The 23,820-nt window shown below is 41.8% G+C and overlaps 1 protein-coding gene across 3 annotated transcripts in view; it reads left to right on the forward strand.

Annotated features, from left to right (window-relative positions):
- The first annotated feature begins 8,587 nt into the window (after positions 1-8,587).
- JMJD1C (jumonji domain containing 1C) overlaps positions 8,588-23,820 on the forward strand; it is a 159,901-nt gene continuing 144,668 nt past the window's right edge. Inside the window, exon 1 of one of the 3 annotated variants that reach the window (XM_041473264.1) lies at positions 8,588-8,923. In XM_041473264.1, the coding sequence (XP_041329198.1) occupies positions 8,783-8,923 (141 nt within the window). In that variant the 5' untranslated portion in view covers positions 8,588-8,782. The remainder of the gene's footprint in view (positions 8,924-23,820) is intronic. The other 2 variants (XM_041473189.1, XM_041473225.1) reach the window with 2 other exon arrangements.

The raw sequence follows: 23,820 nt of genomic DNA on the forward strand, positions 1-23,820 counted from the left end.
CCATCTTCAGACCACTCACTGAAAGGATGCAGGTCTTCTGCAGGCCTGTACAGTGTGTTCATAGTGCATGGAACCACCTGCACATACCTCACTAAAATTTCTTCAGCAGGTCTTATATTATGAGCATTTTTTAATACTAAAAATCTGCAGATGCTACAGTAGATTGTTCCTTTGAATTCCTGCATATCATCCTACAAAATAGTATGGGACAGGACTAGATAAGTTCCTGTATAGGTAAAAAATCAAAAATACTAATTTCTCAGAGTAGAAGCTTCAGGTTCAAAAGTCATATGCAACAGGAAAATAATGATACAAAATGTGATTGAGCATCAGTTACCCTGGGAACAGGAGCAATGCAGATACTTGCACCTACTGAGGACTAAGTTTCTCCACTAATCTTTTCCAAAATTGTTTTCCCAATTCAGTCGTGTTTACTGTCAATGGTGCTTCAGCTACAGAGCACGTGCTTTTCTAAGTTTTACCTGCAATTGGGACTTACCTCAGTGAGAAAAACATCTCCCTGGTTTGTACACTGGAGTGCTGATGCTTGCTTTCAGAGAGTTTATTTACTGAAGACAAACATTTTCTGTTGGCTGAACTTCAGCCAGCTGGGCAAGGAGAACCAATTTCTGCTTCCACCTTTTCCAGTAGGCACCACAGGAGCAGCAGCAAGGATACAAATGTAGGAAGCAAGTCCCAGCACTGCTGGGTTGGGAATCTGTGGAAAGTAACTTAGGGAGAAGGATGGAGAATTTGATTCCTTTGGTGCCACAAAATCAGCAATGAATGCGTAATAGATGCTTGGTGTACCAGGGTATTATTTATACAAATACTACCATTTATACAAATGGCTGCTGGAATCTTTTTTCAAAGACAAAATAGAGGAGCCACCTTTTCACAGTGGCGCCCAGGGAAAGGGCAAGAGGCAATGAGCACAGGCTGAAATACAGGAAATTCCATTTGAACTTAAGAAAATACTTTTTCCACTATGATAGATTGCATAGAGAGACTCAAGTCTCCAGCCTTGAAGAAATATTTAAAGCTTGGCTGGACATGGCCCCGAGGAGCCTGCTGTAGGTAGCCCTGCTCTGAGCAGGGAGGGGTCAGACTAGACAATGTCCAGAGGTTCCTTCCACCCTCAGCTAGTTCATGACTCCAAGACAACCTTCTCATTCAATTAAATGACTCAGCAACAGCCAAACACAATCTACTGCTCTTAAATCCAAGACATGCAAGTCTCTTCTCATCTCTATGCTTATGGAGGTTTGTGCCTTTTCAGATTGTCATTATAAGATGTAATGTTTCATTACAGTTCTGGCAGTAAGGGCAGACTTCAATCAATTCCCTTTATAGGGTCAATTTTGAATGTTGCCTGAACAAGTGTCACAGACAGACCCTGGAACACTTCTAATGAGAACAGGAAATTAATCAAAGAAGTTACTGGCTGAGTAGAAAATATGTGATAGTTTTAATTGGGATAACAGTGCCAGGAAAAATACAAAAGTACCACTGCTTGATCAGCACAGAATCAGTAACATAATTTGTTTATACCCTGTGCCAGACAACACTATGAAATATAAAGACCTAACCCTTACTAAAGAGATAAATATTGTTAAATAATAGCTATTACTGAATAGCAGAACACAGCTGACACTAATTTGTTATCCTTTCCTGATACAGAAACTCAACAAGACAGACAGCTGGAATACAGGAAAGAAACCTGTGTGCCAGTTGTAAGCCAATTGGCAGACAATTTGCTGGCAGGAAGAAAGAACTAGCATCACATAAAAATATTCATCAGACAAGTTCGTTAAAGTGTGCTTACCATGTGATAAGCACTGTTACTGTTTTAGACAAAACTGGCAAGCAATTATACTTGGTGAGATAAAGATATAGCGGAACTACTGCGATTGCATTAAGAAAATGCAAAGGAATTTGGATAGCAGAGTAGTGAATGAGGCTGAGAAAAGATTTTACAGAAATTTCAAAACCAGAAAGTAACTATTTTTTTTTTTCTAAGCCATTAAGAGCTTTTCTTTCCACCCCGGTTTCAGAAAGGCACAACCATCTTCCTGTTAATATTTTTTCTTCCCCAGGCAAGCATAAGGAATATTGTCACATTCCCCATCTAGTGCACTTTAATGGTAGCTGAAATCAGCTGTTTCTTACCACAGCTTTAGACCTTTCCTAAAGCCCAAAGCCTCCTGTTTGCTTTTTATTGTGCATGTTGTAGAGCAGCATTATAAACCACTTCCTTACCATAACCATCACCTCTTTTAGTTATGCCAGGATAAGCAATACCGACATCCACGTAAATTCAGTGCAAAACTGATGTTAACAGGAGCCCTGCTTTTGAAGAGGGCTCCACCCCAACACAAATCATAGAGAAGCTAGAGGTTCAGAAGGGAGGAAGCTGCCTGCACCACAGCACCAGTACAGCTCTTAATAGTTTGGGGTTTTTTTTAATACATTATAAGTTTTAAGATAAACATTAAGAAATCTATGTACAGAAGAGTGATAAGATTATACAACTTCTGTTCCTAGTACTTCAATGCAGTATGTGTGCAGTGCTAGGAAGACCTTTAACAACTCAGGAGGCAGAAAACTCTATAGTTGTACATTTTCCCTTCTTTTATCTTTGCTACACAGTAGCCTAGTGATCTCCAGTGAGGATAAGAACTCAACCCACCTCCCATTTAATTCAAAGAAGATCTGTAAGTTTATTTCAGTGTTGACTATATCCTGCTCTTTTTATCAGTAACAGTATCTACTCATAAAATGATCTACTTAAACACCTTTTATCCAGCACAGATATTCCTTGACAATATTCTGGGAAACTTTAGTACATCTTAAAACTGAGATAGAAGTCTGACATAGAAGCAGTAACTGCCTTCACATGGCTGTTTGTGATTTCAGGGATTTTCTTTTTAGTGTTACCCATCTGGTAACCTTCAAAAGCCACTAATTATAAAATCACAGAGATAACAGCCAAGCACTTAATATTAGGTAAAAATACACCCAAGATAATCCACAAAGCTGGAGCTTCAGGAGTCCATGTGAGAGAAGCCTACACTCATCTACCTTTCTAGTTAATGCTGCCCCAGCAGCAGAAGCCTTATTGACTCACCTTTATACAGCTTAGGTGTGAGTGGGGAAGAAGCACCACTGGAAGTAAAGGTTCACGGGGAAGGTGATTAATTAATTTTAAGGGTGATTGGTTTCAGGTTTTATGTGTGAGTGATTGACAGGAGAAAGGAGCATTGTAGTTGGGAGCAGCCTATAGTAAGGTAGGCCCTTTCAGGAGGATCATCAGCAGTGCTGAGGCTGCTCAGGCTCTGAGTAAGCTTGACCTCTTCTGGTGTTTTGTTCTGTAGGTGGATCCCCTCAACTAAATAAAAAATTGTTCTCAGTTCTTGTTCTGTCTTCTGGGCATTACAGTGTATGTTGTGGGAGAGCTGTTACGGGCTGACAGATATGCCTAAAGCTCAGTCTGATTCCTGAGAAGTACCAAGCCTCAAGCTGGCATCAGCAGCAAGATTAAAAGCAGGAAAGAAACTTGAGTGGAAATCTAACATTGCTGGAATGGCCACAAAAATGTTACAGCACTGCTGCTGTGCATCATCTTTGCTCTTAATGCTTGCACCTGGGCTGAGTGACCGGTGGAAATGGCATCTTCCATCTGTGCCTTGAAGAAACTGAGAGCATTTTCCTCCAAACAAATTCAAATAAGTTGTTTTAGATGGAGACCTTATCTGATAAGGCCAAAGCAGGGCCATGCAGTTTCACCTTAGGAATTAAGTCCTTAAGTATTCAAGGAAAGGTGGAGATTGAGTGCCTTGTTATCTATTCCCCCACCCTCTGCATTTTACCTCTGCGGGGTGTAAACCCATCAGTAGGGGGAGGGACTGTTTGGTACCAAGGTAGTGCCGGTCTAACGATGCTTTACCCTCAGGCTGCATTTAAACACCGCAGAAAACTGTGGCAGCGGTTGAAGGTGATGCCATCCCCAGCAGGAGGGAGTCGGCCAACCCCGGGGCAGGGTCAAGGGGTGAGCACATCTCGGTAGAACCCACCCCTGCCTCCTCATCGGGCTGAGCTGGCCAGCTGTGCATTTAAAGCAGGTGTGGGGTGCCCAGGAGTTCTGTTTGCTGACTTAAGTGTAAGGCAGTGGTTAAGCGGGGGGCCAGGGGTTGTATGGGGATAGGTTGATATCTTAAGATGTCTCCAAATTTCTGAGGAAGCGAATGTATTGAAGGCTATGTTTATTCAGAATGTTCAACCTTTTTTGGTGCTATCTCATTAGTTGGAACAGAAGGAAATGCTGGAATTGGAATATGTTGTATTCATCTGTTCTAGGCTATAAATTGACTGTGAAACATCACTTGGAGGCTCAGTAGTGCTCCTTGCTGTTGTCAGCATTGATGGAGTGGCACCCTGTGAAAGACAATGTTTTCTTGTGCAGATATGGTTGGAGTGATTCACAAATGCAGTAAACCTAAATCTTCTTTCTGTGTAGGCTGTAGCAACAGCCACTATGGTATTAAAGAATAGCTGAGGATGATACCTGGACACAGTGGGGTGCTCTATTCACCTGCAATGCAAATATAGCAGTAAATGTGCAGCTTTTTTACAACTGTGAAAGCCAAGACTCAGGAAAATGTTAGGAGTGGTCAGTTGACAGACCCAGGTGGAGAGTGACTGTAGACAGCTGGAGATGCAATAGATCACCACTCAGGATGTTAGTGGGAGAGCTGGGGAGGTAATGCCACAAACCACACTCTCTTGCACTTTTGCACCTCCAGGTGTTCAATGCAACCTTTGCATCTACATGAAATAGCTGTCTTTAAAGAATCGTACTTTCCCACTGATTCTATGTCCCATTCAGTGCTCAAGAGCTGCCTCACCGCTCAAATAATTGTGCTTTTGAGGAGGATGCGTTAAGAAAAGCCCATGGACTCTCTGTAGAAGATAAGACACTTGGAAATCAAAAGTTGGCTTTGTATCAGAAATAACTGATGTTTGATGAAAAATTTGTTTTCTTTTGGCTATGAATTCTAAAGTCACAAAACTCTTAAACCAACCTGTTAAATGTAGATTCTTAATTTTCTGCTACTGTACACTGGAAAACATTAAATGTGGCTTTCCCAATTCCCAAGGAATTACGAATTCAGATGAAACTGATGCTATATCCTAACGAAAATTAAGATAGACCAGAAGTACATAGTACATATTTTAGAAAGAATTAGTTCAGTATTAATTCTGCTTAAGAGTTGTGACACTGACAAGTCATTTTGTCTTTCTCTCTCAATTTTCCTTCCTGTAAAATGGAAATAATAATTTCTAAATATGGCATTTATCTGCATGGAGAAGGTGCAATTACTACTAGTACAGGCTGTGCTGCATTTCAATCTGGAAGTTAGAAAAAGCTCTCAGTAAATATCTTGATTTTGCACCTAACCAATGTATATACCTTCAGGGAGTGAGAGGTGAGTTTGTCCACAGACAATTGCCCAAGAGAAGCTCTCCTTCCCTGGGGCTCAGCCTAGGGCTTTTTTGCTTTTTTTTTTTTTTTTTTTTTTTTTTGTGGACTTCTACCAGGCTGAAGGTGTCAGCTCTATCTTGCTGTTGCCTATGGGCATCTGGCTCTGGGTGTTTCTCCTGAGCTCCAAGAGGATGATTCCTCTGGTCTTTTCAGAGTAATCTACAAGAAGAGGCTTCCTTATGCCGCTTTTTCAGTAGATACATCAATTCCTAACATCCCTAATCCTTTAAATCCTGTGAATTTTGGTGCTTTGACTCTTCAGTTCAAATATTCCTTAATATTTATCTAATAAATAAGGGAGGTGTTGCTTTGCAAGGGGAGTTAATGTATTGGTTTGATGCTTGCAAAGGCTTCTGAAAAAGGAAGAAATCCTACAGGGTGATAGGGTACAGAGTGTTTAAAAAGTTAGTGTATAAGCTATTTTCAGGCCTTGGACCACAGCACCATGACTTTGTTTTGTTGAAGACAGAGGTTCTGAGTTGATTTATAGTTGATTTATCCTGAGCATTTAGTCCTCTCACAATTTCTTCACAGAGAAACAAGGAGAAAAGGAAGCAGCAAAGAAGAAATGGATAAGTAAAGAGAGACCAAGAAAATAAGTTGCTGGAGGTGGAAAATGTCCAGCAACCTGTGGCTTTCATATGCTGATCCACCTGAACATAGTAATTTTGACCTTCCTAAAGCACCTACAGGTTAAAAAAACTGCTCCAAGATGAATAAGTGGAAGATAGAAGAGCTGAGGTGTGGGTTGCTGGGGAGTGAAGCTGCCCTGTGATATGTCAAGGCTTGTCTCCTCCTGGTCCAGCTCAGTGGTGTTGTGCGGAGCAGGGCAAAGTCCTGCCCATCTCACCTGGCAGCTGGGAACTGACAGCTAACCATGGGAGTTGCCACCTAAATATCGATGTTACTTGATCTTACTGATATTTTCAGGTGATTAACAACTATAAAATGGTTCCACATTGAACAATAGCATTCAATGAATTCTAATCTATACTAAAACATAATTCTAGTGTCAGTGCCTTGAAATGAATTTTTGGAACAAATTAAAAATATTTGATTCTTAATAGTTTGTTATTCTGTGATAAATTCACAAGTTCAGTCTATTAGAATCATGTAAATTGGCTTTTTGGAGTATATTTTATGTTTTATTGCACAGTAATGTCATTTAATTGTAGAGTTCAATAATATCTCAAATTCCTCTTTGATTAAACAAGAGGGAATGAATACAAGAACATTGATATGATTCATATTTATTTAATCAGTTTTGTAACATTTCCTTATACCCTTTATGGATAACTGCCCAGTACTTACATAATTTTTGTTCTTTCTGCAAGACTGCAGTACACTTTTGTTAGTTGTAGCGTTACTTTGGAACATGAATGAAGATCTCATTTAGCTCAAATGCACTATGGTTGTGCTTCTGCAGCTTCTAAAGAGCACACCTCCATCCATTCAGCCCAGGATGCCAGGCATCTATAGGTTCCAGTGTAAATCTGATGTCTTGTAAAATATTCTAATTCTGTGAACAAACTTGTCATGGTGAATGATGATTTCTCTTTTTTTTTGCTTGTTTTCTGTTAATTAACTTCTCTTGTACCAGAAGTTATTTCTTCCACTAAAATATACAGGAACGCGAGAAGTTGGCAATCTTGATTTATGGCTTTCGCCTCATAATCTATTTTTCAAAAATGCACTATTCAAATTTGCTTTTAGTGCTAGATGAGAGATCATTAACCTGCTCTCTCGAGGGCAAGCATACCAGTAAAGGCAGGCAGAAGTTCAGGAAAGCTACACCTCCAGATAACGTGAAGGAAAAACTCTTCAAATGCAAACATGGCATTAGCACAGCATGACTACGGGAGCCATGGAAAGAACAACAAACCGATAGCAACTGCTACAGAACGTGGCTGCCTGGCTCCGCGGGTGCTGCAGCCCAAGATCTCAGCTGAAGCCCTGTGAGCCTCTGAGCTGACTTCTGTTTGCTGGCAGCCAGCAGAATTCAAGTGTCTTCTAGGGCTGAAGTGTCCTGTCTCTAAAAGTCTCTGAGAGATTAAACTGACACTACATTCCAGTAATAATTCTTTGCAGTAGGGAAAGGTGATGGATTGGATGGGTGTCTGTTGATCTCTCCAGCAAACTGACTTTAGGGAGAAGGTGCTGCAGAGGACAGACCTGGTCCTGGCCCTCCCAAACCCTGGAGGGCTGAGACATCAGCATGCTGATGCCTGGCTCTTGGGATACCCTTGCCAGCCTGGGCTCTCACAGAATCACAGAATGGGTCAGGCTCGAAGGGACCACAGGGGAGCACCTGGTCCAGCCTCCCTGCTTAGCAGGGCTGTCCTAGACGACATGGCACAGGGTTGTGTCCCGACAGCTCTAGAGTATCTCCAGCGAGGCAGACTGCACCCTCTCTGGACAATCTGTTCCAGTGTCATTGGCACAGTGAAGAAGTTCTTTCTCTTCTTCTGGTGGAACTTCCAGTACATCACAGCAACACCTTGCCTGTTGCTCCGTGTCCCATTGCCCGGTGCCACCGGGAAGAGCCTGCTTCCATCTTCTCGGTACCCCGCCTTCGCACATTTATGTACATTACTGAGCTCTCGGAGTGGTGCGCCTTAAGCAGGGTGTGGGCGAGCCCGCGGAGGACGGACAGCCCCTTCTTCCACCGAGGGGAAGTACCCCGGAGAGGCCGTGCCCGAGCTCCCGCCGTGGCACCGGAGGCAGGCAGCGGGTACCCCGCCAGTGTCAGATCACCGCGGGGCTGCTCTCGGGGGCAGCCGGGGCGGCAGGTGAGGGCCGTGCTGCCCCGGCCGGGGCTGAGCAGGGGGCAACGGGACGAGCCCCCGCGGGGTCCCGGTGCCACCCCAGCGGCCGCGGACTCTTTGCCGCGCTGCGGCCGCTGCCCCGCGCTGCCTGGCGGAGGGAGACGTCGCGCGGCGTCGGTCTCCATGGCAGTGGGGCTGCGTGGGCGGAGTGGTCGGGGCCGCAGCGCGGCGGGCGGGCGCGCGCGGGAGAGAGGGAGGGAGGAGGTGAGGGAGGGAGCGCGCACCCCCGGCCCGCCCCCGCCCCTCGCTCGGTGTTTGTGTCGGGCTGTGGCGGCGGCGGCGCGGCCGAGGGGCTCCGACCCTCCCGCCGCTGTGAGCCCGAGAGCCCCGCGCCCGTCCCCGCCCCACGCCCGCCATGCGCGGCCCCTAGAGCAGCGGGCTCGGCGGCTGGTGCGGTGCCTGCGCGGCGGCGGCCATGGCGGTGGAGACGCGGCCGGAGCTGGTGGGGAAGCGGTTCCTGTGCCTCGGCGGCGAGGAACCGCCGGAGAGCGGGCGCTGGCGGGCTGGGGTCATCCGCGCCGTGTCCCAGCGGGACTCGCACAGCCCCGACCTGGCGGTAAGAGCCGCGGCTCGGGCCGGGCCGGGGGCTGCGGCGGGGGGCGGCGGGCCCGGCGTGACACGGCCCCGCGCCCGGCCGGGCACAGTGACGTGGAGCCGAGGGTCACGGCTGGCGCCAGGTGCGGCTCCGCGCGGCGTGCGCCGCCGCTCCGTGCCCCGGCCGTGCCGCCGCGGTGGGAGAGGGCCGGTGGCCGGCCTGGCCACCGGGGGACAATCGGGCTGCCCGGGAGCAGCAGGGGAGAATGCGGCTGATCCAGGGGAATGCAGGAACTGCCGCCGCGTAGCACTGTCCGGCCGCGTCCATCGCGCTGGTGAACGTTGTTATTAAAAGAATGTCATTGTTTCCCTTCCTTTCATGCCCGCTGTCAGTGTTTTCCTAAGGGGTGTAGGAATGTGCGTGTAGGTTAGCGAAGGAGCCAGGATATGTGCTCTGTTGTGCTCAGACACACTCTCGCTGTGGGGGGGAAACACGGCCAGGATTTCCTTGGGTTGGTGTTCTGAATGCATAATCTGTAAAATGGAGTTTTATTGTGCTCCCCGGACTTCGTCGTTATATTGTTCGTGAATTCCGCAGTCACAGGAGTGCTGTGTTACCTCCGTGCTTGTCTCCTGCCATGTTTTTGTGTCATTTAGCGCTTCTGGAAGCACATTTAAAAATATCACGACTATGTAAATGGGCATTACGTAGGCTGAAAAAAGGAATCACCGGACTGCGCTGGGCAATCCATATTGCTGCTGGCAAGGGGGAGGCGTTCACAGCCCGACACTGATCGGGGTGGAATGTTGCCTTTTTTACAAACTCATCAGCCAAACAATTGCCTGGCATTAGAGATTATCGATTGCTTAGTTCGGGAAGTGTGAATCACAGAATTAAGAACTCTTGTTGTTGTTCGTTCCAGACTTCAAGCTTTGTTTCAAAAACAGAAAGTGGACTTGAGATGCTACTTTTTCTTTTTTGCTATATTCTGGGTTAGTTTTCTTGGTTGTTTTGTTTGGTTGTTTTTTTTTTTTTTTTTTTTTTTTTTTTTTTTTTTTGGCATGCTGTTCTGGATTTTTTCCCATTCTCCAGCTATAATTCAAGGAGCCCGTGAATTCGAGCTCATAATTCAAGTTCATGCCCTTCTTTATGAAATGGTTTGTGTTTTCAGCCTTTGGCTATATCTGAGAATCGTCTAGAACACTTTATTTTTAGAACCTATTTTGGATGTTATTCTTGCAGGGTAGTCTCTAGAATCTATATACAGTTATGGAAACACTGAGTAAGGTTTAAGGAGGTATTTACTAACATTTACAAGTCAGAGCCATAATTTGTAAACTCTAGGGGCAGAGCTGACATAAAGAGAGAAAGGCATTTCAGGGGCTGTGTCTGTTTTGTTAAATGCATGCTGCCGATTGTAAAAACTTGTTCCTCTTCTTGACTTTGGTGTCTGTTTTTCTCTTCAGATGCTCTTTCGTTACAATTCTTGGTAATTTAAGGAAGAACTGTCGCGTTACAGCTGGTTTTTGAGGCAGGATGACTAAGGGTATGCTTATGTGTTGTAGTGAGGCACCATTTGCATAGATCCCATCTACCTGAGAAGCAGGATGGATGCTCCAGCATTTCAGCCTGGGTGCAGTGCAGTGCTAACGTGGCCATATTCTTTCTGGTGTTCAAGATAGCTGCACAGCACTGCATTATGCTAGGTAGATAAACTCCTAGCCACCTGTGAGTGCTGCAAGCCTGGGAAGGTCTTGAAAATAATTTCTAGGTCTAAAGAGACATGCAGTAGTACTTAACTACTTACTTAACACCATTGCCCTCTTTAAAGGGCAGCATTTGGGATTTGTGTTATGTGTTCTCTGGCCCCAAAGCACAAAGAAGTGGATAGAGGAAAAAATGATAAGGTTTCTTTAAGCAACAGGTAGTTTCTGCAGGTTGGACTCTCTTTCTGCATTTATAATGAACATTAACTTCTTGTTAGTCACTATTTGCTAATGTGATGATCCTCTTCCCCTGCCCCCAGCAAAGGACAGGGATGTTTTTCTGTTAGCCCTGTTCTATGTGTGCTATCCTAGCTGGAGTAACTACTGCTCTTATTCTTCCATGGCTTTTGTTTTGAGGTGGCCATCCCTGTAAATAGCTCCAGACCCTTCTGCTCCCCGTCTCTCGAGTGAAGCAGTAATTCTTGTTGACAGTTTCATTGCTGCCCACAGGGTGCAGTATAAAAATGTTGAAACAGACTTTTTGTCAATTTCGTGTTTTCCTGGTCCCTCCAGAGTGGGGTGGATGGATGAGAAATGCAGAAGCTACCCTGAACCACAAGACAGGAGGAGGGCAGCAGTGGGCGTTTTCAATGTGAATTGCAACTGGCTGGAACTGAGTTACCCCCTAATCCTGGCTTTGGAAGGAAGTGCCATTTGCATTGACTTTGTGTCTTTTCTTCCTGAGTGAGTGTGAACCCCCCAGCCAATTCCAACCACTTTAAGAACAGGGAGATGTTTGAGAAAGAGTGCCTTCCCCTAGTCTGTGAAAGCTGACATCTGAGAACCGTCTCCCCAAAAAACCATAAAAGCAAGGAGGTCATGGCATTTGGTGTTCTCCTGGAAGTGAAGAGACGATCTCCAGCTGGCCAGCCAGCGTGCACCCAGCCTCAAAGCAGCTGCAGCATATGCTGTCTGTCTTAGCACCATTCAGAGACAGGTGATGGAACTGATGGAATGAGAAGGTGGGTTTAAGGGCATGACAAAGAGCTGAGCGTTAATGAAGGTGTGAGAGCAAGCCTCAGTGTGTGCTTGTGGGAATATATGGACAAATGGGGACTTTTATGGGGTGCAGGAGCTCAAGGAGACATGGGCAAGTTTAGAGGCAACTGATGTAATTAATGTTAAGTGGCCACAGGGCTTATAGGAGCAAATCCATAGGAAACTGAGCTTCATTAGTTCTGCTGTAAACAGAACTACTCATTAAATCAGGAACTCCAGACCCGAAGTCTGGACTAGCTGCTCTCCACCTTTGAGCAGGGAAATCAAGAGGCCAGCTTTCGTATGCTGCTAAATTTGTTTCATGATTGTATTTTTATAATAAATTATTATTTCATAGTTGAAATTATTGTCCTGGTAGGAAAACATAGGAAAGAACTCAATTGTCTAGTATTTTCCTCTTGCTGGGTCTCCCCTACTCCATTAGCGTACTAAATAAAGTAAAAAGTATATTAAATAACTCTTTCCTTATACTTTTCATGACTGCAACATAGCTGATATGTAAGGTCTTTTTTATAATGTATTTCTCTATCAAGAGAGAGAACACTGTCAAGTATCTTTTCTCCCACTGCTTTCTAAAAATTTTGCCTTCCTCAGTTTTCCTATTAATTCACCACTAGTGGGGAATATGGTGAGAACAGCTGGCACTGGGTGTGAGGGCTGTTGGTCTCCTGGAATATGAATGCTCTTGCCATTACATGAGACCCTCCATGCCAGGATTTGGAAGCTGTGCCTCTTTCTTAGACATCCTGTAATGTTTAGAGCTGTTGTAAACACCTGCCATACAGGTATAATGTGTGCAATGTAGAGAATCTAATCCAGGAGTTTTCTTGCTGGTTTTCATGGTCTGAGTTTTATAAGTTAGACCTGTTGATCTTTCTTTCTTGGACATTGTTGTTGCATGCAAAGCATTTGTTTAAAAATCAAAGCAAGGACAGAAGTTTGATATATGTGTTTGTGTGTGTATCTGTGTGTGTGTTTCATAGCCATTGAGAGAACTCATAACTATTTTTCAGCTTCACACCAAGTGTTGCTAGAGGAAACTGGGAGCTCTGTTTTTCCTTCCTTCTAACTGCCTGGAAAAGCTTGTGTGCTGCTCTGATTACAGTGATAACTCTGGGCAAATAAAGAAATGGCCAGGAGGAAAGAGGTGGAGTCAATGCCATATGATCTCCCTGGTCTTTACTGTCCCATAAGAATTCCTTTCTGGGCCATAGGTTGCAAAGCTTTGATGTAGTGATGAAAGAGAAAATAGAAGTAAACTTTTAAACATACACTGTGCAACTCTTAATAAAGAAATCTCTCATTAATTTTAAAACTCTGAAATCTCAGTAATTTGTAAGTTCGTGTTTATTGATGCCTGAATTTTTCTGCCATGATGCACATGGTTTGGAAGACAGCATAAAAATTGAGTTGGTAGTCTTTAATGCATTATGATAGGCAGACTAACATCTAATAATTGTGCATAGGGGAATATATTGTGGCAATAAATCACCATATCAGGTACTCTTCATAAAAGCCTAAATATTAATGATAGTTTGAAGCAGCTGTGTGATTTTCATTTACAATGAAGTCAGTAAGATACAATGGTGTAAAGAATACACTAATACTTTTGGTGAATTGTAGTTTTTTGGTATCTCATATTTGGTAATTTACAAACAGGCAATTGTTAAAAATTCAATAAGTCTGATAAAACCACTTGAAGGGAATATCAGCAGATTGTGTATCTGTTTTACTGAATTTGCCTCCGCTTAAAAGTAAAATGGAAGTTTGCAAAATGTAATGAAAATTTACCACTACTGTGTTACAGTTAATAGGAAAATAATTTAAAATAATTTAGAGTAATTGGAAAATAAAATATATTTTGGACATGTACTCCATACCCTGATTAGTTTCTCACTAAATGATGACGTTGAATTTGCCTTCACTGTGTGTGGAGCTGCTCTTACCTAGTCTTTTTACAAACTGTAATTGTTTTCATCTTCCTGCTTCTGCGTTCCCCAGGTTTCTGAATGAGATCTGTCTTTGTCATAGAGGCACACAATCACACTTCTGCAGGTTACACTTGGTTTCTGCCATATACTGATTTTTAGTGCAGTGTGTTGCATGTTGTCCTCTGTTCTCCTTTTGCTAAGATAGTATAAGGAGAAAGTGCATGTGTTAATTTTTTGAACACATTTGAAGTGGTCTGTTGAAAATGACATTTCTTTTTTCATTCCTTACTATTGAAGTACGTGCTCTGCAGCTTGTGCTCTGCAGCTTTGACTTGTTAGCCTTGACGTAAACTGGAAGACACAGAAAAATCTTCAGTGAAATTATTGTAGAAAGTAAAGAAATAAATATGTGTCACACTCATTGCGTACAGCTTGATGGTGGTTAATGGAATTTAAAAATTCTGTATGTTTCTGTACTAGCATCTGGGTTAAAGATGAAGAGTAAGTTGTTAGTGAGGATCCTGTCACGTTATTTCCTTCAGCTATTGGAAATGACACTAAAGACATGCCAGAGTTTATCACATCACTGCCGCCTCTGAATGAAGGAATGTTGTTGTAGGATGTGTTTTGAATCTGGTTTGAAAGGAGTGGGAGAAGCTCAAAGTGCGACAGGGATTTAGGCCATTTTCAGTTGTTTCTGCTATTCTGTATCAGTGTTGATGCCAACAAGAGTCTTGTAAGTTTGGTGTGTGTCAGCTGGGCAGTCTTTTCTTGGCTAAGCTGTAAAGAAAACTTCCTATTTCCTTTTGAGTTTCTAGTAAGGTTGAGCTTGTCATCCTGTGTCTGTGAATGTCGCCTCATCTGTATTCCAGAGATAGTTCAGGAAGGAGTTTCTCTTTCATAGTAATTTGACAAAAAGATCAAACAGAGGAGTAGTCCTATGAAATTGACTGCAAGGATTCAGTGCTTTGTACTCTGCCCTTCCCTCTTCGCTTCTCTTTCTAAAAGAAACCTGAGTATGTTGTCGATCAATAAGTAAATGTACCTGCACTGGTGGATTTTGAGTAAAGTTTGTTTGAATGTCAAGACTGCAAAGAGAGTTTTGGTGTCCTGAGCTAGGGACAAACAATTTAATTTGTTGCCTAGGTGCAAAGTAAGCAACAGTGAACGAAGTATGGAAAAAGAAAGGCTTTATCCTGTTGGTAAAACTTTCAGGAGGCTCTTAGGAAGAGATCAGATATTTTCTTAGTAAAAAAAATTGCTTTTACCTTTTATATGTTTTGCATATAAATACTGTATTATTCCACATTTGCGTTACCTCAGATTTTTCCTCTTCTGGAACTTTGTGTGAATCTTCAGAGCTGTCTGAAAGCATGGCCTAGCCATCATAAAGAGTTGTAAAAAATGAGCAACTATTTTATAAGAAGCCATTCTTCTTGTGCACCTTCCAGGATCTCTGAACCTGCTTGAGAACAGCAGAACTGTTATTTAATATCAAGTAGAATGAATTATAAAAGTGATCCTTGTGAAATTTGGCCAAAAATCAGCTCAGCCTTCTTCTAATCCTACTATCAGTGAACTGTAGAGATGCTTAGTTCCATCAGGGATGTTGAAACTTTACTGGGATTAGGCTTGACTTTCCCATTCAGTTGGACTTGGTAAACTGCTGCTGCTTTTGCTGAAAAAAAGTAAGCGCAGATCATCAGAGAAGTTCAGCTGAAGTTGGCAGCGAGGAGACACCTCCGTGATGTGCTGTTACTACCCGCTGCTGTGCTCTGGGCTTTGACATCCCATGTTGCTTCAGGGAGGGTTTCCCTCCTCACCCTGCTAGGCAGGGACTGGCACCTACTCTGCTTGTAGACCTACTCTTCTGTGTACTCATGCTGTATTGCTTCATTATATTGATTCCTCCAGAAAGTTACTATTGTTAGTTGATGTTATACCTGTGCACCACTAATTTTCAATGTTATAAGACAGAATGAGAACAGGGGATCCAGATGTGCATCAAGGATTTTGCTGTGTTTTGCTTTCTAGTAATTTTCTTTAAAACATTATTTTACTTAAAACAGCTGTTGCAGTGTTTCAGAATTAAGGAATGAAGCGACTTGATTTGCTCCTGAGGAAGTTAGTTTCATGTACATACAGCAACGGGCTTTGAGCTAATTCATGTACCCTGTTTGGAGCTTCAGGGGCACAGAACATGCAGGATGAGCATTAAAAATGTCTAGCTTGATCCTCCAGTGGCAATGTTTTTAGAAGTTTTGAAGACTGTGGTTCCACAGACATTTCTCTTGGTGGCACTGCTGGCTTAATTTTTTTTTCAACCCTGAACAGTTTCCTGATCCATCACCATGTGGCACTTCAAGCAGTTGTACTGAGGTTGGATGAGGTGGTATGGGGTCGGTCCGAGGGTAGGAGCAGCTACCTAAGGTGGAATTGTGTCCAGGAGAAATGTCTCTGGACCATGGCCTGAATGAAGTTCAAAACTGACTTAAATACCTTTGAGGGTTGTATGCAGTAACTAGTAGATGTGTTCAGTTGTATTAATGATAACTATTCACATAGTATGAGTAATTTCTTCTTTCAGCTGAATAAAGAAATAAATGTTCACAATAGCGCATGACATGATCATTTGATGTCAGCTGATGCAAAACTTACAAACGCACGTTTTGGAAGAATAGATGTGAAACTAAATGCTCTCAGGGAAACCTAGGCATCTAGATCCATGTTAAAATGCATAAACCTCTGATGACTCAGTAAAGTGTTGCCTATAATACTTCTGCATCAAGGAAGATCTTTCTGAGTGTTAGCACTACAGCTGATGCAGATGTTGAAATGATTGCAGCGAGGCTTCACTGCAGGTAACTCAAGTAGACACTGCTCACTTATTATTTGGGTTGGCTCACCATGGTTTTAGTTTTTGGCTAAGACACCAGGGCTCTTCAATCAAATGATGGTTTAAAATCTGAATTTTGATTGCTCTGTGGAAAAGAGAGCACTTGCTGAGTCATTGCCAGGTGGTCCAAGTGAAATCTCTTCACTTCTGCATGTCTAGTGAGGAGGGACTGGAAAAGCTGTATTTTGGAGGAGTGTTGGCAAGGACAGTTCATTTTGAAACATTCCTCCAGCTGATTTCCTTATTTTTTTGTTTTTCTTGGCTTCTCTTTTTTCCTGAAACATGGAATGTAAATTTAGTACCTTTCAAAAACAAACAAAGCAGCCCAAAAGCCAAAGTCGAGCACACAAAGAAACCTGTTGGGGTAATGACAGAAAATACGTGATCTAAACTGTTCAGCCAGTATAGAAAATTCTGGGGAAGGAAAACCAGAAAATGATATTGAAGTCTTAGGCTGGAGTTTCTCATTAATCTGTTCTTTTTCTTGTACCCTAATTCTTCCTACAACGTAAATTGAAGTCTTCAAGTTTTCAGCCTTGGTCTTCATCAAAGATGGGAGCAAGAGGATCCAATCAAGACATGGTGCAAGCAACTTTTAGAGGGCAGGTTAATGAGTTTTAGGCTGGAGACTCTTGGTGAGATTTAGAGTTAGGAACTAGCAGTGGTCTAGTTGCCAACATTTTAGTCAAAAGTACAAAAGCTGATATAGTTGAAGACTGAAGGGAATGAGGTACTGTGGCCTTCAGAGCTGTTGTGATGATTTGCTGTCACACCTCTGCAATTCTGCCCTATGGCTGCACTTCCTCAGTGTTTTGTTACAGGGATTTGGAGCTCAGGGACTTCTTCCAGCAGAGGTCTTTGAGGTTTGTAGCCCTTCCTGGGTTTCTCATAAATGAATTAGTGGGAAATCTTTTTGAATCTCTGTGAAATTCTCAAAACTGCGTGACAAAGAAGGGTTAGGCTTTACCTGTGCATCATACTCAGGATTCCCTTCTGTTGTTTCAAACATGCTTTGGTCCCTGCATTGTGAGGTACAAGTCCACAGTCACCCCTTGTTTGCCATTCATGATTTTTTCATTATTTTTGCATGGCACTCAGGATTTTATTAGCTCTGCTCTGTGACTTCATATTTGTCTCCTGGAGCTTTTAAATGTGGCAATTTTCCTTCACTGTTTCTTAACCCAAGAGAAAAGGAGGTATCTCTTCTGTCAGTCCCTACCAACTCTTTCCAAATAAATGTCTCTTTGAACTAGATTATTGCAAAGAGTGCAGTTTGTTTGCTTATCTTAAATGGCTCTCCACCAAGATGTGTATCTTCACATGATTCCCTTTCTGCAGGTTGTTCTGAACAGATTTAATTTAATACTGTCAAGTTAAATTTTTTTTTTGGGGGGGAAAATGAGGTAATATTATAAATGAGTTTTAAATTTTAAAAAAGTATTATTTATTTCTTCACTGAAGTATGTAGTTGATTTTTCTGTTCAGTTTTGGTAACAAAATTGTCTATTGCAGGTACATTTATATTTAGTATACCCAGCTGTTGGTCAGACCTTGGTGGTAATCTATTTAATAGTTAAGCAGTGAGTAAGGTTTAAAAAAGAATGTGGAGGAGATAATGAAATATTTCTGGCTTGCTAACTGTTAATTCAGGTGTGCTGTCCTAAATACACCTGAACCTCCTATATATTGCCATATTTTAAATTTTTTTATGTAGGTCAGAATGTGATATGTGAATATTTTTGGATAATGTCATGATCACTTCTCAATTAAATAGGTAGCTTTTCTGTGTAACAGGGTGCTTGCCTCCTTCTGTGTGATCTTTTAGAAGAGATAATACATTTTGACTCATTTTAAAGAAAGTTCAATTTGTTATTATAAATAGAAAATGTTTCAAGTGCTTTGTTACTTTGTAGTATTTTTTCCTTTAAAAGTATGCAGTCTAAATAAATCCATTTCTTTTGTTACTGATTGCTTTTTACAAGATTTCAATTTAGTGAGTCAGGCCTAAGACTATAGAAAATGAAAAATCTTGTTTAATAAATTATTCATTGACTAACTTTATGATTCCATCAGATGGTTTCTTTTAAAACTGAATGTAGTAATTTAGTAAATGATTGTAAAGATTTTTGTATTTAAAGTTAAAATATTTGATTTTCTGTTGATGTTTAGAAAAATGGCTTGCTGATACTGCTTAATTAGTTTTGGTTTTGTGGTTTTTTTTTTGAGTCCTGTAATATTGCCTTTTCAGGTAAAGTGAGATGTGTTTTGCTCATGTTTCAATAACATGGCAAAATTGATTGCTGCTCAGTGGCTTAGTTTCAAATGTGATACACAGGATACAAGTGTTAAGTTTGCCCATATATTACTCTTCTGCTAGAGTAATGGTAGAACTTAATAGGGCTCTTCAGTTGGTTCCTCTTAAATGGAGGAAGTTTGTATCTCCAGAGGGTTCTTAGGTTTGTTGGCTGAAGTAAAAGGACTGCATTCAATATCCTGTTAGGTTCTGTTCTAAGATGTGTTTTGTATTATGGTAACTGCCCATTTCCAGGTATCTGGAACCTGTGTTCCAGGAATGCTTACTGGTGCATTTGTAAGAGTTTAAGGCTTTAGCTGACATAACCAATTAGTTCTATGTCTATGTTTTTCCTTCCTTTTTTACAGAAGTCTGGTTTTGGTCTTGGTCTGCACTTTAGGAAGTATGTCTTCAGTTAAGAAGAGGACAATATAAGGACATGCAGAATGGCTCTCAGGAGTCTTAGGATTGAGTTAGCTAGTGTTTGAAGGCGGGAAAGAATGGAAAAGAGCTTTTCTTTTTTTCTTCCTTTTTTAAAATCTTTTTCCCTGATAACTTTTTTATCAGTTCTTGAGCTCTTTAATCAGGACTCCCTATGAAAAGACCAGGCAGACACATACATGTAGGCACAGAGTTTGTGGTAATTGGAGTGGGGCTGGGCTGAGCCTCATCCCCAATGGGGCACAGCTGTGAGAAGCAGGTGAGCAGCACTGAGGGTAATGAGCCATGGAGTGCTGAGGTGTGCTGACCAACCACCAAAGGGAACAGAGGGCACACAGGTGCAGTGCATCAACAATGAGGCTGTAAAAGGCTGGGCTAAAGAGCAAGATGAGCAGACAGCTGAAGCTTTCTGATGTGGTGGGGTGTTACTGTGTATGGGTTGAAGCTTTCTGAAATTGTATGGTGACAGTCTGTGTTTTGTGGCTGTCTCAGCTGTGGTGTGTGCTGCGACACATACACAAACTAGAAGGTATGGGTCAGTCAACAGAGGAGGCAAGGAATGAAGAGAGGACTCTGACGGTTTGAATGCAGAAACCCATATGTAGTTTGATGTAAATTGACAATAGGAAGACTCCTCCTGTCTGCATAAAAGGCAGCATCCTTTCCTGGGAGGCTTCTAGCTGCTCTGGGTCCATTCTCTAGCACAAAGAAATATTAAGAAATTTGTAAACAAGGAAAGTCTAAGTGTTGAAGTTCAGTGCCTGAATTGACAGCTTTACTCAAACCTGGTGGTTTCTTAAGCTCAGGAAACAAGGAGATCTCAAAAGCATTGATTACTTCAGGTCAGAGCAGAGATGTGAGGCTGGTATTGCTGTGTAATTAATTACAGCTTGGGCCATGTGCAGTTCTTGTTCCTAAAGCTGTCAGTTTGGTATTTCTTATGTCAGTTGTAGAACTGAGGGGGATTTTGTGGCTGTTCTTAATTGCTTTGTTTACTTCTCTTTCCAGGACTTAGCTGTATCTGCTTGTTATTTGTCAGCTCTTGGCTGCAAAGGGAGACTCACTCATAACATAGCAGGCATGTGCTTCTCTTTTGGGGCTGCATGTATAGGACAGAGCCTGAGCTCAAACCTCACTTAGAATTGCAGGGTTTCTGGGATAGAGAACTATAGTCTGGTGGTCTGAGTACCATGGATAATGACACAGCAGCATAATTCTGGGAGTTAGGAAAGTTTCTGGAAAGTTAGGTCGTGGAAACTGCTTCCTTAAAACACATTGCGGTGGAGGGACATGGTGCCTGATACTGTGGTAGGTTTGGACTAGTTGTGGCATACAGAAAAGTGGTTTTGAGTGTGTCTGTGCTAATGCACACACATTTTCTCTGAATATGTGCTGCTTGATTGGCTTCCCTTTCAGCTGACTTTTTTAGTCTCAGATTTTAAATAAAGCTGCTGTTGAATTCTTTTGGTTATGAGAACTCAAACAGATGGGTAGCCTTGAAGGGGATTAGTTTATCAGATGTCTGGTAAAGTGCAAACTCTTTCTTCAGCTTTATCCACCTTCAGGCTATTCAAGTGGAATATCAATCTTAATGTCTGAACCAGTGAGGCTACAGAATTAACCTTTTTCTTTAGTGTGGGGAAGTTGGTGTTTTTTTTCCCTTTGGGCCTTAGAAGACAGTGATGTCTAACTTAAATATGTGTTTTGCTCAAAGCTACTTTTAATTAATACCAGGTGTTTTTTTCACCACATCAGTATTCCATACCTTTCTTTATTGGGCCTGTCAGCTGGGCAGTGGCAGCATGAGGTTTGGAACTGCAGGCCTGCCTATTAGGCAAGCAGCCAGCTCACCATCAGTACAGTGTACGGATTTGCAAGTCATTTGTTTTGCAAGCCTCATAAGAAATTCATTTGTGGGCAGAGACATCCAGATCCTCTGAAATTTGTCAGTAGCTGAAAGTTAATAAGGAAATCTTGACTGGAAAACATGCTTAGAAAATTATATGTGTGTGTATATATACACATGCACACCTAGAAACAATAGTAGAAAGTAATAAATTTGTGTGGTAACGATACATTGCCTACTAGTATTGGCATTTATGGGATAAAAACTAGAGATATTTAATAAGAAAATTGATATTCTGCTTTGCAACAGAAGTTGAAAAATGCTGCTGTAGTACTTGTGCCATGGACTGTGCAGGCCTTTCCTCTGCTGTGTTTTATTGGCATTGTTGATTGGGAGAGGAGAGCTGAGGGGTGGGGTATCTGGAAGAAAATGAAGTCCTGTTTTAGCAGTCATGCCAAACAGGTTAACACTTTGAAGGGTGGTTAGCCTGTGGCGCTGGTTTGAGGTCTTTAACTTCAAGTGTATGTGCCTTATGGGAAATACACTCCTGGGGAAAAGAATACAATTAAAATTTTTCTACAGGTTGCAATGTTTAAAAGTAATTTGCAAAGAAATCTTTAAACAATTTCATAGAAAGCTTATTGTCACAGTCATTGCAGCTAGAAGGCATTGTTGATGTGCTTTGAAATGCGTGCTGTTAAATAATATCCCCATGCATCTTGCTGTGTTCTATGTTTTTTCTTACCTTCTAATTTTAGAAATATCAAACCAAGGTAGCCAGCATGAGAAAACTGGCAATGGAAAGTGTTATGCAGGGAGAAGGTGTCTTAAAATAGCATATTAGACTGAGATCTTTCTGAATATGAGTGAAAATTGACACTGCTTTTAATCTTCTCTCATCCTGTGCAAAGCACTCAATCCTGTTTAGCACCAAAGCCCCAAGTCTGTTTCGCATCAAAGCACCAAGTCCTGTTTAGTGTTTCTTGTACCCTACCTACCCTGTGTGAGCTATATTTTAATTTCTCCTTAGACCAAATCTCTTTATTGCATTTTTTTATGGTTAGAGTACTTCAGGATTCGCATAATCATCTAGTCCTGGCCTCACAGTTGGAAGACTCCAGTAAGCCTCCTTTTCCTCAGGAAATAAGATACAGTTCTATAACTTTTATTTTATTGTGAAGATCAAACCTACTGAAACTACTGATGTCTCATTTAAAAATAAAAGATATAAATGCTCCTTATGGTAATGGTAGATGGTTACACAGGTCTGCTGGCTCTTTGCTTCTGTGGGCAATAAATTGATTGAGTAGTGGTATATTTTTTTGAAGATGATCTGACGGGTTGGGGGTAGTTAACTTCAAAAATGGACTCGTCCATATGTGATTTTGTTTGTCTGAAGGTAAGACTGAGATATTCCAGGGTAAACAGAGTGTGTATTGCATGATAAACTTTGGCCAGGTCTGTTTTGGAATTGCTGAGATTATGGTTTCTGTATCCATGCAACTCTGTTTACTTTGTAGGACACTCTTTGACCAAGACCTCACTGTGGTAGGTGCTGTGCAAACGCAGAGCTAAAATTGTCACTGCTACGGAGTTTCTGAAATCCAGATGACAAGGAGCTGAAATGAGGTTATAATGATGTATTGTTCGTGTCCTGCAGCCCAACCTTTGGGAAATCTTTTGACAGCGGAGAGTAGGAGACATTTTTGAGGTGTATAGCAAAGTAGCTCTACTGGAGTTTCTCAGTTGTCTGTCAAACATGAAGGATAGCCAGGGATAAAATTCCAAGGTGGCAGGTTGAAATGGAATTTCCCTTTTTTTTTCCCCCTTGAATTTTTTTTTTTTTTTTTTTAACGTAGCCAGTGACAGGTTCTAAGTATGCATCAGAAGTGGGATTTGGCATTTTGTAGCTGAGTCTGAAGTCTTTCAAACCAAAATCCCAGTAAGTTACATAAGTAAAGGAATGATGTAGAAAAGACAGATCCTGTCATTATGAACGATTATATGATTATTGCATAACACATTGTGAGGTGCTGTGTATGAGGAAAGTTTTGTGAAGTCCAAAGGAAAAAATGATGTAATAACTGAATTGCAAACCTAGGGGAGGACTTAAAGATACATAAGGGTAAGGACCTAGAAGGAGATGATAGAAACAAATAGTATTGGGATGAACACTGAAAGTTCTGTCTTAAGCATGGTATGCTTGAGGTGCAAACTCTGCGTGTTAGTATCACTGAGGGAGTTTTAATGGGTTTTGTGACCCTCACCATAGGATTGTGCTCAGCAGTCTGATTCAGCTCCTATTATAAGTATATTCTGAATTTATTTCCCCTCAGCACAGAGAATGTATTCTTCATTTCTATCACACTTATTTTGTTTCTGTGGTGTCAACTCAGGAAATAGCTTCTAAAATGGATTAAACTCCTGGCTTTTGAACTCTGTGCATATAATTTGTGGTCTAGGAAACTAAGTGGTAAGTGGAATGAGGTGTTTCTAATGAAAGTTTAAGTGAATACTGATCTCAAAGTTTGAGTGCTACCTTTTCAATCCTAAAGGCTTTAGATGTTTTCTTGATGATTTAGTCATTGACATCTTGATGACAGAGGTTGGTGGCAACTTGAGTTGCCAGCAGACTTTTTCATATATTACTTGTGATGCTAGTTGTGTTTTATGTTATAGATGTAGCAAAGACCCCTTGGTTTTGACTTTATTGTAGAGGTTTTAATAATTGTGAGTGACAGAAGAG

Source organism: Pyrgilauda ruficollis, unplaced genomic scaffold (genome assembly GCF_017590135.1).
Source record: "Pyrgilauda ruficollis isolate IOZ18807 unplaced genomic scaffold, ASM1759013v1 scaffold11, whole genome shotgun sequence".
In the NCBI taxonomy this organism is placed as follows: Eukaryota; Metazoa; Chordata; class Aves; order Passeriformes; family Passeridae; genus Pyrgilauda; species Pyrgilauda ruficollis.